General features: G+C 36.7%; 1 protein-coding gene across 5 annotated transcripts in view; it reads left to right on the plus strand.

The window, feature by feature from the left end:
• The window catches only part of LCLAT1 (lysocardiolipin acyltransferase 1), a 178386-nt gene that overhangs the window by 70253 nt on the left and 89205 nt on the right, over window positions 1-18928 (plus strand). For all 5 annotated transcript variants that reach the window (XR_009534329.1, XM_060117570.1, XM_060117572.1 and 2 more), the window contains one exon: window positions 3632-3830. Coding sequence is in view for 4 of the 5 variants with exons in the window: in XM_060117570.1 (XP_059973553.1) it covers window positions 3632-3830 (199 nt within the window). In the remaining variant the exon portion in view is untranslated. The remainder of the gene's footprint in view (window positions 1-3631; window positions 3831-18928) is intronic.

The following is an 18928-nucleotide window of genomic DNA, read 5'->3' on the forward strand; positions in this document are numbered from 1 at the left end:
GAAAGTGAACACCTCTGTTAAAAGAAATGGAGGAAAAACTGTCAGGGTGTCTTTTATATCTTTTATTTCATACCTTCATAAGGTGCTAATGGAGTTTTTATTTTGAAGCAAATAGTACAACAGATCATTTTTTATTCAGGAATTTAGCTTTCTCTCCCCATAGGTGTACTTTATTTTAAGCAATCCCAACCAGTTAAAAATCATTTTTCAGTAAAAATAAATTAGGGTAAATGCATTTAGACTAATTATTGCTTCACAGAAATGGTCACAAATGATCTTTTCTTTTGTAAGCTTCTCCTGTTCCTTAAAATGATTTCATTGGCAAGATTTTTCTTATCTTACTATTTTAAACTGGCACATTTTCTGTTAAATGAGGTACCACAATAAATCGTTTAGAATCTTATTAGAGTTAGATGAGACTTAGAGGTCACCTAGTCTAACTTACCTGTGTGTCTGAGAATCCTTTCCTGAAGTCTGCAAAGTACTTCTAGTCTGCAATTCAGTCTCCCTTGGAACATTTTTGTAATGAGGAGTACATGTCCTTGTTCATTTAATTTTTGGATGGTTCTGTTCAGCATAATCAATACTGTCAGGTCAAACTTTGCTTGTGCCCAGAGCAGTTTTTGCTTCTGAAAATTCTGAGTCTTTCCAACAGTGTTTGTTAGCTAATTACTGAGATTATTAGAACTACTTGGAGTTCTGTCCTTTCACCATAAATCATGTCGTAGGAATTCAGCAGTCATTTTAGAACTCCCCATCTAGGACACATGTCTCTTCCACAGCTTGCTGATTCCATTCCCATCCTAGAACACAGCAGGTGTTCAACAAACATAGATTACTGAATATAATTTCTGTCTAGACTGCTGCTCTTAAGAAAGGGGGTCTCAGTCTTTGATGAATGATTTGGGATTGATGAATGACTTGGGATTGCACGTCCCTAAATAGCTAAGGATTTGAGGAGCCCGGCCTAAGCTTAGTCTGAAAAGCCAAGGCAGACTTGGAGATGAGGAACGTCATAGATCTTTCTTACATCAGACTAAGTAAAGATCCACTGGAGTAATAAATAGGAACATGGGGCATGAAGGCAAAACTGATTCTCTGTGATCATGAGGGGACCTGTTCATCTTTGTTTTCATACACGCTTGGAGGTAGTAAATAGTGGTATATAAAAGATCTTCAGAAATTACTTCTGTATTTCTAATTCTAGGAGAGATTTTTGACCAGTTAAGTAAAAGTCATGAGAATTATCACTCTTGGTTCAGTTTAAGACATAAAACATAAAATTTTATAAGATTAGTTTCTTACTGCTAAAACTGTTATCTTCTGTACTAGAAACAGAATATGAGAAATATGAGAATAGTGTCTTTTTTTTTTAAACAGTTTTTAATCTGGAATATTTGAATTCTGGAGTTCTTTATAGGCATTACAACTTTATTTCTGTAGTGTATTTGTTATTCTGCTTTTGCAGGAGCTGTAAATAACGTTGACTAGGTATGTCTTATCTGGTATTAAAAATGATTAGTGTGAACTAGAGATCTAGGCTGCCCAGAAGATTATATATAACTTTCAGGCACATTCTGATAGAGTGCTGGATGGCAGGGAGGAGAATGCTTCATAATATGCTCCTCTACAGTCTAGGATTTTGTATTTTGACATTTACTATAACGAAAGGCTAACGATTGTTTTGGGATTCATAGGAAACATGTATTAGAAATTATACATGTAAGGTTAGAGTTAGTGTTTGTTTGGGAATTATAGGCTTAAGATGTTTAACTGTTTTCTATAGTACAACATACAATTAGTAGTCAGCTGCCTCTTTCTACCAGTTAAAGGAAGGGTTTCTTGCATTTCAGTTCTTTGCAAAATCTGAAAAGTATATCATTTGGAATGCAGAGTGGGGCTGATCTAAACTAACCTTGGATGGTGACTTCAGACATGTCATCTGGGCCAAGACATATAATTCAGTGATTCACTTTGGTAGTTGACAGCCCTTTACACTTGTAAGTGGAAAAATGGTTATTTCTTGCTGTGGGTCCAAGTCTAGAGGGCTCCTCCCTGATCCTCTCCATCCTGAACTCTCTTCTACATGGGAACTTAACTTCCCAGACTTTGGAGTGGTGGGGGGATTAATAACTATTTGAGTGGTTATGGATGCTTTTGAAAATTTGATGAAAACTGCAGGCATTTTGTAGCTACTTTAGCCCAAATGATCATGTTTTACATCTTAACCCTCTGACTCTAATACTGTGGACATAATAACAAACATATCTAACTTTTTTTTAAAGCTAATATTCCTTTTAACCTGTTTTTTTCTTTGTCCTATTTGAGGTCCTATTGTTCTTTTGTATCATACTTTTTTTAAAAAAGGTCTTTTTGGAAAAATACTGAAAAATTGATAAAACATAAAGTCACTTTAATAAATAATTTTAAAGTGTAACTATCAGCCAAATCAAGAAGTAGGAAATTGTCAGCAAGCCACCTAGCTTCCCAGTTGCAACACCTTCCTATTTAGTAGAAGTAGCTACTGTCCTGACTTGTAAGATAATTATTTCCTTGCTTTTCTTTTTAATTTTACCACTTGTATTTTTACCATCTGTATATTTATCCCTAGAATATCTTAGTTACTGTTTCAGAAAGATTTATATATGGACACTTAATGTATATATTCTTGTTTATTTTCTCTCAACATTATGCTTGTATGTTGTCCATGTTGCTGTAGATATCCATAGTTCATTTGTTTTCATTGTTGTATCATATTCCATTGCATTAACTGTACCACAGTTTCTTTGCTATACTTTGATCAAAGTTTTCATAATATTGCCAGAGAACTTTCGATTTTCTTGTCTTTTATCTGCTGTGGACCAGTTTTCTCTCCATTAGTCAAATATTTATTAACTAGTAAATTTGTTACCTGTAAATTATTCAAAAATTTAAATGGGCATTGAAATCAGTAATCAGGGCTGCTTAATATGTTATTGTTCTTTCAAGAACTTCAGTCTGTAATTTATTTTCTGCTAAATATTTCATATATACTTTATGCCTGGCCATCAGAAAAGTTAATTAAGCAAATTTGATCTTCTATGTGTCAAGCACTGTTGTAGGTACTGGGGCTGCAGCACTTTAGTAAATATACATTCTTTATATATTTAAAAAATAAACAGATATGTGTATTTGTTTAAAAAAAATCTTAGTACCGAAAGGTATAAAATGAAAAATTTGACTCTCTGTTCCCTCAGTCCTATGTTCAGTATTAAATTTCTTGACTCTTCTTTTTATTAAAAAAATTTAAAAATCTTATATATCTATAACCTGAAAAAATTACACAGTGGAAACTTTTTGTATGCCTTTTGTACTTTTTCTTTTTGTCTTAATAATCCATCTTGAAGATTTCAATGAAAGTTAGCATTTTTAAATAAGGGAACTGCCAGAAACTTAAATTAGTAGAACTGAAAATAGAAACAGTGCCTTCGTGTTCTTCCAGATTAACTTCTTTTTCTTAATTTATTATAGAAGCAAGAATAACATGCTTTTGACTCATTAGAAATCAGATTTATTTATGGGACATGATAAAATTTACCTATGGAAAATCATAACTTTAAATTGTTAAATATCTGTATTGCTTTTTCTGTAGGCATTGCTGGAGACCATGTTTGGTGTAAAAGTGATTATAACAGGTGATGCATTTGTTCCTGGAGAAAGAAGTGTCATTATCATGAATCATCGGACAAGAATGGACTGGATGTTCCTGTGGAATTGTCTGATGAGATATAGCTACCTCAGATTAGAGAAAATTTGCCTCAAAGCCACTCTCAAATGTGTTCCGGGATTTGGTAGGCTATTCACAAATTATTATAAGTTGTTCATTTATTTTATATGTGATGTACTCACTCTAAAACTACAGAATAACTTACTAAACTCCACTTAAGTATTAAAGCCATTTCCACTTTTTTCCCTCCCTAGCCAAAAATAATCACCAGTTTTGTTTTTTTCCTTAGGGGATAATGGGATAATAGATTATTTTAATCCTTTTTCAGAAACATCTTACGTTGAAATAGAATAAACTATTCACAAGGAAGTAGATATGGTCCCAGAAGGACCAAAAATTTGAAGATTTGAATTAATAGTTCAGTAACTTTTTATTACATGTCATACTTGTGGTAATTTAGACCAGAAAGTGGTCTGTGCTGATAAGGTACTTGAAAGGTACTGATTCATTCACATTTATCTAATAAATAGTAATTTAATAACCATTGGTTCCAAGCGTTATACCAGGTGCTGGTGTTTTCTGAACTTACCTAATCCATCACTTTTTTTTTAAAGGCTTTTCACTGTCCTTGTTGTATACTATAATATTAAAATTCCTAGAAATGTTTATTTTCCATAGTTAGGAAAGCAGCATGTTCACTGAGTGGTGGATAAGTAGGGATATTTCAACATTGCATGTTAAATCTTAATTGATCTCCACTCTGTAATGTGAAGTAGGGGTGAGGAACAGACTAAAAATATATTCAAACCAGTTATTCACATATGAGTGGATGAAGCACCCACTATACTCCCTGACAGCCTCATCCATTAAATCTGTACTTCTTTGGTTTCCTATGTAATATTTCTTATTTGAATTCTTGGCTCTCTAAACCATGTGCCTATCAGTGTACTGAAATTGTGTAGGATTTGTAAGGGCAAAGGGCAGGCATTGTCCTCAGGATAGACTAGTAAGAAGTACTGCATGTTTGTGTTTTAGTTGCCTTCATGCTAATAGTTTTATCTTTCTCTTTGTCACTTGCACAGTATTGTGCTCTCAGGATAGTCAGATTCCTTAAATGGCAACTGACTGTCCCTAGAGCAAACATCCCCATAAAACCAGCAGGAAGCTGCAAGGCATTTTATGACCTAGCCCCAGAATTCATATAGCATCACATCTACAGTACATTATTGGTGGAAGCCATCACTGTCCTCAAAGAGTCTAGGGGAGGGAGCATAGACTTCACCTCTTGATGGCAGAAATGTCAACAATATTATAGTATTTTTAAAACTGCCACATTCCTAAAAAGACTGATCAAAAATGATAAATGTCTTATCATTCCTGATTCTACATAAAATAAAGTAACAGAATATTAAGAACATTATGTGAATGAGCTTGAAAATATATATGAAATCAACAAATTACATTCAGAAAAATACAACTGACAAAATCTGATAATAATGAAAACAAATGAAAAAGAAAATTAAAACAGCTTCGTGTCTAATAAAGAGATTGAATCCATAATTAAGAGCCTTCTTATAGCGGTTTTTGGAGGACAATGGCAGCTGCCTGATCTTCCTCATCTTTAGAAAAACAAAAAACATCCAATCAACAAGCAGAGGAAGTAAAACCACATATCACTCATCTCTTCAGCATGACCAGGAGACAAGGCATTTAGAAAGTTCTGGTATTAAGTAGAGAAAGTCTAAAAGAGTTCTTTCTACCCTCCCATCATTGCAAACCTGTGGGTTCTGAGAGTGGGAAGAGACTTAAGAGTAGAGAGGCATGGAAAACTTAGAGGAAGCACAAACAAAAGTATCTCCAGAAAAATTAAAGTCTAACACTAAATGCCAAAATACTGAACACAGGTCTGGACATAGTAGTTCACAGCACAAGATATAAGGAAGTGATTAGAAAGACAGTGGGACCTGAAGATGCCTCAGAGAAGTATTGCTTCTGAGGGAGAATCAGATATATAGAGAAGGCCTAGCTTTCCTTAGAAGTGTGGTAGTGAAGGAAAACAAGGAAATTAAAAATCCTGCAGGAATAAAAAGAGAAGCAAGAAATAACAGTCTTTGCTTACCCCACCCCCAAAATTATACAGCAAAACCCAATAACCATAAAAGGTTTTTAAATTCATAAAAGAAACTTAAGTGGAGGACAGAACTGAAAAAACAAAAAGCCAAAAAATGTACACCATAACACAACACTCCAAACTGAATGGATTATCATTAACTAAACATTTGGGGATATTAAAAAAAAGATACTTTTGAGTGAGAAATACAATGAACAGTAATAGACAAGAAAACAAGGAGAAATATAAGTCAATTGAATTCAAGGAAATAAAAGAACAAAAAGGCAAAATCATGTCAGAAATGAAGAGCGAATTATGAAATATCCAAGAGGAAAATAGAGTAAAATGAAAATAAAGAGCAATACAAGAAAACAGAAAATGACTCAACAGTGAAAAGCTGAAAGCATTTCCTCTAAGATGAAGAACAGGACAAGGATGTCTACTCTCAGCCACTTTTTTTTTTTTTTTCCCAGTTAGGTCACGACAGAGCATTTGAGTAGAGTTCCCTGTGCTATACAGAAGGTTCTCATTAGTTATCTATTTTATACATAGTAGTGTGTATATGTCAATCGCAGTCTCCCAATTCACCCCACACCCTTTTCCCCACCTTGGTAACCATAAGTTTGTTTTCCACATTGGTGACTCTGTCTCTGCTTTTTTTTTTTTTTTTTTTAAGTATGTCATTAATTTAATTTTTTTTCTTTATAACAAATTTAATCAGTTATACATATACATATGTTCCCATATCCCCTCCCTTTTGCGTCTCCCTCCCACCCTCCCTATCCCACCCCTCCAGGTGGTCACAAAGCACTGAGCTGATCTCCCCGTTCAGCCACTTTTTTTTGTTGGCCATGCCATGCAGCTCATGGGATCTTAGTTCCCTGGCCAGGGATTGAACCTTGGCCACAGCAGTGAAAGCGCTGAGTCCTAACCCCTGGACCACCATGGAATTCCCACGCTCTTGCCAGTTTTATTCAACATAGTCTTGGAAGTCATAGCCACAGCAATCAGAGAAGAAAAAGAAATAAAAGAAATCCAGATGGGAAAAGAAGTAGTAAAACTGTTTGCAGAAGTAGTCACTGTTTGCAGATGACATGGTACTATACATAGAGAATCCTAAAGATGCTACCAGAATCAATAGTGTCAAAATGACTATTCTCCCCAGGGCAATCTACAGATTCAGTGCAATCCCTATTAAATTATCAATGGCATTTTCCACAGAACTAGAACAAAAAAATTTTTTAATTTGTATGGAAATACAAAAGACCTTGAATAGCCAAAACAATCCTGAGAAAGAAAAACAGATGGAGGAACCATGTGCCCTGACCCTGGACTATACTACAAAGCTACAGTCATCAAAACAGTATGGTACTGGCAAAAAAACAGATATATACATCAATGGAACAGGATGGAAAGCCCAGAAATAAACCCACACATACATCTGTGGTCAATTAATCTATGACAAAGGAGGCAAGACTATACAATGAAGAAAAGTCAGTTTCTTCAATAAGTGGTGCTAGTAAAACTGGACAACTACAGGTAAAATAATGAAACTAGAACATTCTCTAATGCCAGACACAAAAATAAACTCAAAATGAATCAAAGACCTAAATATAAGATGCGATACTATAAAACTCTTAGAGGAAAACATAGGAAGAAGACTCTTTGACATAAAACACAGCAAGGTCTTTTTCAATCCATCTGCTAGGGTAATGGAAATAAAAACAAAAATAAGTTAATGAGACCTAATTAAACTCAAAAGCTTTTTCACAGCAGAGAAAACCATAAATGAAACAAAAAGAAACCCCACAGAATGGGAGAAAATATTTGCAAACAATGCGACTAACAAGGGATTAATCTCCAAAATTTACAAGCAGCTCATGCAGCTCGATATCGATAAAATGAACAACCCAATCAAAAAATGGTCATGGGCCTCCCTGGTGGCGCAGTGGTTAAGAGTCCGCCTGCCGATGCAGGGGATACGGGTTCGTGCCCTGGTCTGGGAGGATCCCATATGCCGCGGAGTGGCTGGACCCGTGAGCCATGGCCGCTGGGCCTGCGCATCCGGAGCCTGTGCTCCGCAACGGGAGAGGCCACAACAGTGAGAGGCCCACATACCGCAAAAAGAAAAAAAAAAAAAAAAAATGGTCAGAAGACCTAAATAAATATTTCTCCAGAGAAGACATACACATGGCCAAGAGGCACATGAAAAGATGCCCAACATCACTAATTATTAGAGAAATGCAAATCAAAACTGCAATGAGATATCACATCACACCGATCAGAATGGCCATCATCAAAAAGTCTACAAACAATAAATGATGGAGAGGCTGTGGAGAAAAGGGAATCCTCCTACACTGTTGGTGGGAATGTAAATTGGTACATCCACTATGCAGAACAGTATGGAGGGTCCTTAAAACAGTAAAAATAGAACTACCATATCATCCAGCAATCCCACTCCTGGGCATATATCCAGAGAAAACCATAATCTGAAAAGATACAGGCACCTCAGTGTTCATAGTAGCCAAGACATGGAAGCAACCTAAATGTCCATTGACAGAGGAATGGATAAAGAAGATGTGGTACATATATACAATGGAATATTACTCAGCCATAAAAAGAATGAAATAATGCCATTTGCAGCAACATGGATGGACCTAGAGAGTATCATACTAAGTGAAGTAAGACAAATATCATATCATTTATATGTGGAATCTTAAAAAATTATACAAATGAAGTTATTTACAAGCCAGAAACAGACTTACAGATGTTGAAAACAAACTTAAGGTTAGCAAAGTGGAAACGGGGATGGGGAGGGATAAATCAGGAGCTTGTGATTAACACACACAAACTACTATATATAAGATAGGTAACCAACAAGGACCTACTGTATAGCACAGAGAACTATACTCAATATTTTATAATAACCTATAAGGGAAAAGAATCTGAAAAACAATGAACATATGTGTATGTATAACTGAATCACTTTGCTGCACACTTGAACCTAGCACAACATTGCAAATCAACTATACTCCAACACAATTTTTAAAAAACCAAAAGAAAATAGAGAATGAAAAGGAGGAAAAAAAAATTGTCAGAGAGAAAGTAGTTGAAATGGAACCTAGTTAGAGTTCTAACATCTGTATAATTGGAGCCTCTAAAAAAGACAGTCAAAACAATGTAACTTAAATATTACAAGGGTGATATTTTAAAGTACGACCCAAGAAGAATCTTGGGCGTAAAAGACGACTGAGAATTCCCTGGGTGGCGCAGTGGTTAAGAATCCGCCTGCCAATGCAGGGGACATGGGCTTGAGCCCTGGTCCGGGAAGATCCCACATGCTGCGGAGCAACCAAGCCCTTGCACCACAACTACTGAGCCTGCACTCTAGAGCCCATGAGCCACAACTACTGAGCCTGTGAACCACAACTACTGAAGCCCACCCACCTAGAGCCCATGCTTCGCAACAACCCACTGCAATGAGAAGCCCACACACCGCAACGAAGAGTAGTCCCCACTCACCGCAACTAGAGGAAGCCTGTGCGCAGCAACGAAGACCCAACACAGCCAAAAGTAAATAAATAAATTTATTTTAAAAATAAAAAAATAAAAGACAACTGGAGGACTTCCCTGGTAGTACAGTGGTTAAGAATCTGCCTGCCACTGCAGGGGATGCATGTTCAATCCCTGGTCTGGGAAGATCCCACATGCCATGGAGCAACTAAGCCTATGAGCCACAACTCCTGAAACTGCATGCCACAACTACTGAAGCCCACATGCCTAGAGCCCATGCTCCACAACAAGAGAAGCCACTGCAATGAGAAGCCTATGCACTGCAACAGAGTAGCCCCCACTTGCGGCAACTAGAGAAAGCCTGCGCGCATCAACAAAGACCCAACACAGCCAAAAATAAATGAATAAATTTATTTTTAAAAAAATAGTTCATAAAAAAAAAAAGATGAGTGGAAAGGCAGTTCCAACACAATAGTATGAGGCGCTCTGTAGACCCACTTCCCAGTAAAACTGGTGAAAATTCTGAAGTAAGTCATTTAAAGTCTCCAGAAATGGTCCGAAAGACATACAGCAAATGAAGAAACATTTATTCAAGAAAATTTATACCAAGACTCATCGAGAACAATGAGAATCTGTGGTATTTGAAACAAGACACACTTGTTTCCTCCCACCTCCCTGTTCAGCCAGACAGAAACTCTGCTCCAGACTAGTGCAGCCAGGAACACAGGGCGACCCACAATCAGGAGGAATCTGACAACTCTGAGCATCTCCCTCAGGAGTGGAGGTTTCAAATCCCACATCTAGCACCCCAGCTTTTAACACCTGCACCTGAGAGATGAACCTTCAAAACATCTAGCTTTGAAAGCCAGTGGAGACCCATAGGATATAGCAAACTGAGAAATAGTTTTTAAAGGGCCCCGCACACTTATGTGGCTATACTCCAGGACCCAGTGCAGAGGCAGCTGAATGAAAAGCCCCCAGTCTTTCTGTGAAAGATGGCTATTTGCTTATATTCCTTGCTGTGGCCGGAGGGGCAGGCTTCTAATTAAACACACATCTAAGGGCAGACTGTAATCTAGAAACCTTCGGGGTGGGGATATCACTCTCCCTCTGGCCCACCTCTGGTCACCAGTGTCTCTGAGAAAGGAGTTTGTATACTTGTCTGGAACTCTGACTTTTGTGGCTGTCACCCAGAAAACACATCCCTTGATAACCTGGCTCTTGTAGCCAGTGAGCTTGTGTTTGGGGGGAGGGGGGAGGTCAATGGGACAGTAGCAAGTAAAGAAAGAATTCTTAGAGCCAACCATTACTCTAGAGCTTATTTAGCATGGAGGGAGCAGACATAAAAGCCCATCTCCAAGTCTTCTCCTGAAAGAACTATATTTACATACTTTAAAAGCTGCTGCCTGAGGGTTTGACTTCCAATTGGCTTGAATCAAGGTGCTCAGATCCTCCCCCAACAGTGGCATATCCATCCTCAACTACTGGGAGCCACTAAAAATAAAGTAGGCTGCTCGGACAATCACAAAGTTTTAAGAGACAACCAAGAACTAGAGCAGGGTTGAATGATAAGGTTCATCTCCTATAGGAAGACACTCCTACAAGCCTGGGAGAGGTGAGTGTTATATCTAATGCATAGAAACCAACACAGAGAGTCAAGTGAAATTAAGAAACAGAGGAATATATTCCGATTACAGAACAAAACTTTAGGGAAAGATGTTAATGAACTGGAGACGAGTAATTAACCTGGTGGTAAAGAGGTCAAAATTACAGTCCTAAAGATGCTCATTGGGCTCAGGAGAACAATGCATGAGAAGTTTAACAAAGAGATAGAAAATATAAGAAAGAAGTCACAGAGCTGAAGAATATAATAACTGAACTGAAAACAGGGGGTTTAACAGTTTAAGCAGTAGAAAAGGGTCAGTGAACTTGAAGACAGGGCAGTAAAACATAACCAATCAAAGCAGCAAACATAAAAAATGGAAAACATTGACAATAACTTAAGGGAATTATGGGACAACATCAAGTGGTCCTGCATTTACATTATAGAGGTCCCAGAAGAAGAGAAAAAGAAAGGGGCAGAAAACTTATTTGAAGACACAATGGCCAAAAAGTACCTCAGCCGGGGGAAGGAAACAGATATCCAGATCCAGGAAGCCCAGAGAATTCCAAATAAGATGAACTTAAAGAGCCTCACACCAAGACACATAATTAACTCATTTTTGATGGGGGATTTTTGCAAAAATTAATGCCTGTGGCCAGTGATTTCTATTTTGGTCAGCCAAAAATTAATTGTTATTTCACTAACACTTTGTGGGTTATTACGTTCAATAGTTACACCTGACACACCTGTAAAGTCTTCTAATTTTCATGAAATGTTGTCTTCAATCCACTCTCCTACAGAAGCAAAGGAGAATTCACCAGCACTGAGTTTTATTTTCACTTTCTGTATCAGAATCAATCACTAAGGTTTTTTGTCTTTTTGTTGGTCTAATATTCACATCGTCTGAATCAGAACGATATTCTGAAGAACTGTCTTCTGAGACACTAGTATATATGTCACTCAGACAATCAGAGAAAGTATCTGCATAGAATTCACTGGAAAATTCTTCTTCACTCAGAATTTTGCGATACGTCATTTTTGAAAATTTTACGTTTATAATATACACAAAGTTGGAACAAAAACCTAACGGAGCAAAATGTGAATGATATTGACAATCACAAGTTGTATAATGAACCCTTGATCAATTTTAAGCTCTAACAACTTTGCACAGTGATGTTAATCGTATCACTCTCTAAAAACATACTGATACATCTCCTTTCAATAACATTCAGGTAACAAAAGATGTATTAATGTCTCCAGTCAATAATGTGTTAAAGTGTCAAAATTTAAAGATATGAAGAGAATTTTCAAAGCAGCAAGAGGAAAACAACTTGTTACCTACAAGGGAACCCCCATAAGATTATCAGCATATTTTTCAGAAGAACCTTTGCAGACCAGACAGGAGTAGCATGCTATATTCAAAGTGCTGAAAGAAAAAAACTGCCAGTCAAGAAAACTGTATCTGGCAAAGTTGTCCTTCAGAATTGAAGGAGTGAGAGAGAGAGGTTTGTGGACAAGCAAAAGCTCAAGGAGTCCATCTCCTCTAGAATGGCCTTAACAAAAAAATGTTAAAGGGACTTCTTTAAGCTGAAAAGAAAAGGTGCTAATTAGAACTGGGAAATGTGAATGTATAAATATCCTTGGTAAATATAAATATATAGTAAAATTTAGAATAATGTTGTAAAGGTTGTGGGTTAATCACTTCTAAAGCTAGAATAAAGTTTAAAAGACAAAAGTATTAAAAATAACTATAGCTACAATAATTTTTAAGGGATACGGAAGATAAAAAGATATAAACTGTGACCTCAAAAACATAACATGGTGGGGGAGTAGTAAAAATGTACAGCCTTAGGGCTTCCCTGGTGGCGCAGTGGTTGAGAGTCCGCCTGCCGATGCAGGGGACATGGGTTCGTGCCCCGGTCCGGGAAGATCCCACGTGCCGCGGAGCAGCGGGGCCCGTGAGCCATGGCCGCTGAGCCTGCGCGTCCGGAGCCTGTGCTCCGCAGCGGGGGAGGCCACAGCAGTGAGAGGCCTGCATACCACAAAAAAAAAAAAAAAAAAAAAAAAGTACAGCCTTAGAATGTGTCTCAACTTAAGTTGTTATCAACTTAAAACAACTGTTATACATTATTTTATGTGTCATGGTAACCACAAAGGAAAAAACTGTAGCGGATGCACAAGTGATAGAGAAAAAGGACTCTAAGCCCACCACTACAGAAAATCACAAAGGAAGAGAGCAAGAGAGGAAGAAAGGAATAAAGGAATTACAAAACAGCCACAAAACAATTAGCCAAATGGCAGTAAGTACATAGCTATCAATAATTACTTTAAATGTAAATGGATTAAATTCTTCAATTGGAAGGCAAAAGTGGCTGATGGATTAAAAAAAACAAGACCTATCTTTATGGTGTCTATAAGAGACCTACCTCAGGTCTAAGAACACACAGACTGAAAGTGAAGGGATGGAAAAAGATATCCCATGCAAATGGAAACCAAAAGAAAGCTGAGTTAGCTGTATTTCATATCAGACAAAATAGACTTTAAGACAAAGTCTGTGATAAAAGACAAAGAAGGTCATTATATAATGATGAAGGGATCAGTCCAACAAGAGTATATAACATATGTAAATATTTATGCACCTAACAAATGAGCACCTAAATACATAAATGTTAACAAACCTAAAGGGAGAATAGCAATTCAGTAATAGTAGAGGACTTTAATATCCCATTTTCATCAATGGATGATCATCCAGACAGAAAATCAATAAGGAAACATTGGCCTTAAGTCCAGTTGGTCTGACATATGGTTTAATAGACATATATAGAATATTGTATCTCAAAGCAACAAATGCACATTTTTCTCAGGCTCACATGGAATATTCTCCAGGATAGATCATATGTTAGGCCTCAAAACAAGTTTTATTACATTTAAGAAGGTTGAAATCATGTCAAGGAATCTTTTCTGATCACAATGTTATGAAACTAGAAATCAGTTACAAGAAAAAAAAACCTGGAAAATTCAAGTATGTGGAGATTAAATAACATACTACTGAACAACCAGTGGGTCAAAGAAGAAATCAAAAGAGAAATAAAAAAATACCTTGAAACAGAGGGAAATGGAAATACAACACACCAAAACTTATGAGATGCAGCGAAAGTAATTCTTAAAGGGGACTTCAATAAACAGCCTATCTTTATACATCAAGGAACTAGAAAAAGAAGACTAAATAAGGCCCAAAGTTAGAAGGAAGGAAATAAATGAAAGAGAAACTGAAAAGACAATAGGAAAGATCAGCGAAGCTAAGTTGGTTTTTTGACGAGATAAAGGAAACTGACAAAGCTTTAGCTAGATTCACCAAGAAAAAAAAAGAGGACACAAATAAATAAAGCAGAAATGAAAGGGTAGATGTACAACTGATACCACAGAAATATGAAGAATCATGGGAGATTGCTATGAACGATTATATGCCAGTAAATTGGACAACCTGAAAGAAATGGATAAATTCCTAGAAACATATGACATAGGAATCATGAAGAAATAGAAAGTCTGAACAGACCCATTACTAGTAAGGAGATTGAATCAGTAATCATAAAACCCCCAACAAACAACAAGTTCAAAACCAGATGGCTTCAGTGGTGAATTGTACCCAGCATTTAAAGAACTAATACTAATCCTTCTCAGTCTCTTCCAAAAAATAGAAGATGGGACTTCCCTGGTAATCCAGTGGTTAAGACTCTGTGTTTCCAATGCAGGGGGCACAGGTTTGATCCCTGGTCAGGGAACTAAGATCCCACATGCTACGCAGTGCAGCCAACAAAAGAAGAAGGAAACAAAAAATAGAAGAGAAGGGAACACTTCGAAAGTCATTTTATGAGGCCAGCATTACCCCGATACCAAAACCAAGCAAAGAGGCCACAAGAAAAGAAAATTAGAGGCCAATATCCCTGATGAACATAGATGTAAAAATCCTCAACAAAATGTTAGCAAACCAAATTCAGCAGTATGCTAAAAAGATAATACACCATGATCAAGTGGGATCCTAGGGATGCAAAAATTGTTCAACATCTGCAAGTCAATCAATGAGATATACCACATTGACAAAAGGAAGGATAAAAATGGTCTGATCATCTCCATAGATGCAACAACAACAAAGCATTTGACAAAACTTAACATCCATTGATATTAAAACTTCCAGCAAGGTGGGTATAGAGGGAATGTATTTCAATATATTAAAGGCCATATATGAGAGGCCCACAGCTAACATCAGACTTAATGGTGATGGAAAGCTGAAAGCTTCTTTTCTAAGTCCAGGAGTAAGACAAGGATGCCCATGCGCTCCACTCTTATTCAACATTATATTGGAAGTTCTAGCCAGAGCAATTAGGCAGAGTTAGATAGATTACATACATAGCATCCAAATTGGAAAAAAAGAAGTAAAACCATCACTATTTGCAAATGACGTGGTATTACATATAGAAAACTGTGAAGACTCCAGCAAAAAACTGTTAGAACTAATAAATGAATTCAGTGAGGTTGCACAATACAAAATTAATATACAAAAATCTGTTGTGTTGCTATATACTAATAACAAACTAAACAGAAAGAGGAATTAAGAAAACAATCCCATTTACAATGGCACCAGAGAATAAAATAGGAATAAAGGAGGTGAAATACTTGTACCCTGAAAATTATACAGTGTCAATGAAAGAAGCTGAAGTAGACAACTAAGATATTTGTGCTCATATCTGAAAGGAAAGATATTCTGTGCTCATGGATTGGAAGAATTAGTATTGTTTAAAAGTCCATACTGTCCAAAGCAATCTACAGATCCAGTGCTATCCCTATCAAAATTCCAATGGCATTTTTTGATAGAAATAGAACAAACAGCCCTAAAATTTGTATGAGACCACAAAGACTCAGAATAGCCAAAGCAGTCTGGAGAAAGAAGAACAAAGCTAGAGATATAATGCTCCCTGATTTCAGACTAGTTACAAAACTGTAGTAATCAGAACAGTATGGCATTGGCATAAAAACAGACACACAGATCAGTACAAAAGAATACAGAGCCCAGAAATAAACCCACACATATATGGTCAATTAATTTATGACAAAAGAGCCAAGAGTATACAATAAAGAAGGGATAGTCTTTTCAATAAATGGTGTTTGTTATGAAAACTGGACTACTATATTGCACTGTACACAAAAATTAACTCAAAATGGATTAATGACCTGAACATAAGACCTGAAAGCTTAAAAATCCTAGAAGAAAAAATAGGTGGCAAGCTTCTTGACATTGGTGCTGGTGATGACTTTTTGGATTTGGTACCAAAAGCAAAGGAAACAAAAGCAAAGATAAGTGGTACTATATCAAACTGAAAATCTTCTGCACAACAGAGGAAACTATCAACAAGATGAAAAGGCAACCTATGGAATGGGAGAAAATATTTGCAAATCATATATCTGACAAAGGGTTAATATCCAAATATATGAATAACTCATACAACTCAACAGCAAAATAACAATCCAATTAAAAAATGGGCAGAGGAGATCAATGGACATTTTTCCAAAGGTGACATACAAATGGCCAACAGGTGCATGAAAAGGTGCTCAACAGCACTAATCATCAGGAAAATGCAAATCAAAACTATGAGATACCACATTCACACCTGTTAGAATGGCTACTGTCAAAAAGCTGAGCAATAACAACTGTTGGTGAGGCTATAGAGAAAAGGGAACCCTTGTACATTGTTGGTAGGAATGTACATTGGTGTAGCAGCTATGGAAAACAATATGGAGGTTCCCCCAAAATTAAAAATAGAACTACCATATGATCTGGTAATTCTGCTTCTGGGTATTTATTGGAGGAAAACAAAAGCACTAACTTGAAAAGATATCTGCACCCCCATGTTCACTGCAGCATTATTTACAATAACCAAGACATGGAAACAACTTGTGTCCATTGGTAGATAAAGAAAATGGTAAATATAGACAGTAGAATATTACTCAGCTATAAAAAAGGATATCCCATAATTTATATCACCTGGATGGACTTTGAGGGCATCATGTTAAGTGAAAAGTCAGGTAGAGGAAAACAAATACAACATGCTTTCACTTATTTGTAGAGTTTCCCAAAATAAAAAACCAATAAAATAAGATCAAATAAAATTCCCCAAAAACCCAACTGAATAGATACAGAGAGGCCAGGATTTGGGGGTAGGCAAAATGGGTGAAGTTGCTCAGAAGGCACAAAATTCCAGTCATAAAATAAGTTATGCAGATGTAATGTACAGCATGGTGACTATAGTTAATAATACTCCTGTATATTTGAAAGTTGCTGAGAGTAGATGTTAAAAGTTCTGATAAGGAAAATATTTGTAACTATGTGGTGATAGATATTAACTTAGACACACTGTGGTCATTTCGTGACATGTACATATATGGAATCATTTTGTTGTACACCTAAAACTAATGTAATATTATGCATCAGTTACATCTCAACTTAAAAAAGAAGTAGTACAGCTTTATTGGGTGGTGTGAGGATTAAATTAAATGCCAGTAGAGTGTTATTTGCTGCTGCCTGTTATTTCTGTAGTTCCTTTTGGGACATCCACCCTCCCACCTTTTGCCTTACAGAGATCCATATTAGACCTCTGGTTTTTCTAGTGTCTCACAGACCCATGTTCTCTTTCCCTGACCACCTAATCTTTACTTCCTCCTATTCTGCAATGGTATACTCATTTTAAAAAAAAATAAATTTATGTATTTTTATTCACGTATTTTTGGCTGTGTTGGGTCTTTGTTGCTGCACGCAGTCTTTCTCTAGTTGCAGTAAGCAGGGGCTACTACTCTTCGATGCAGTGTGTGGGCTTCTCACTGCGGTGGCTTCTCTTGTTGCAGAGCACGGGTGCTAGGTGCGCTGGCTTCAGTAGTTGTGGCTCGCGGGCTCTAGAGCGCAGGCTCAGTAGTTGAGGTGCACGGGCTTAGTTGCTCCACGGCATGTGGGATCTTCCCGGACCAGGGCTCGAACCCGTGTCCCCTGCATTGGCAGGTGGATTCTTAACCACTGCACCACCAGGGAAGCCCCTATACTCATTTTTAACATTGTTAAACTGTCTTCTCTCTTGTTTGAGTTTCTGTGTAAGTATTTCATTCTTAGCTTTCCCATTTTCTTTCCCCAAAAGATATAAGCTCCTTACAGTCTCTCACCATTGTAGGCTCTTAAAGTATTTGTAAACTTGATAGGATTTCATAAAAATGCAAACCATTAATGAGAACAGATTTTGGATTGAAGAAAAAACCGATTTTAGAACCTTTAAAGTGAATAAGTGCAAAGTAAATTAAGCAAGGCAAAAGTATAGGCAGGAAAAATAAAACAGAATGTGTTTGCAAATGGAGTATTAATGTTGGAGTTTGCAAGGAAAATGAAAGAAAGGGAAGAGAATGAATGTGTCCTATTGGTCAGCTCTATCCTGATTCAGACTATGCTAGACTTAGCTTGTTGACACTTGCCATGACTTCAGGGTGTATTTAATGTTGCTATGTATAATTATTTCTAAATAAATGTTTGCTTACCAGAGTTTGGAATATAATTACCTGGTTCCTTTAGTTCATTTACGAATGACCAAAGGGAAATAACATTATATATCTGTAGTGCCAGTTTGGAGAATGGATGAGAATTTAGAATTTGAAAGTTTTTTCTTAAAGTGTGGAAGTAACAGACTTACCTAACAGGCTAGGGAAGAAACCATTAAGAGTGTTTAGATTCCAATTCACGTTGTAAAGAGTTTTGGTAAGCTAAGCTAACTAAACTGTTTAGAGTCTGCTAAGGTATGTGAAATTAGATGTTAAGGAAAAAATGTCTGATAGTTAGATTTCAACTATTTATAATGGTGGTTTAGACATAGGTTTTTATTTTTAGTCAACTTCATAACCACTTAGTAACAACGCAGGAAATATGAAACCCAGAGGTGTCATGAAAAGTCCATTTGCCTGGTGT

Source organism: Mesoplodon densirostris, chromosome 14, assembly GCF_025265405.1.
Source record: "Mesoplodon densirostris isolate mMesDen1 chromosome 14, mMesDen1 primary haplotype, whole genome shotgun sequence".
NCBI classification, from domain to species: Eukaryota; Metazoa; Chordata; class Mammalia; order Artiodactyla; family Ziphiidae; genus Mesoplodon; species Mesoplodon densirostris.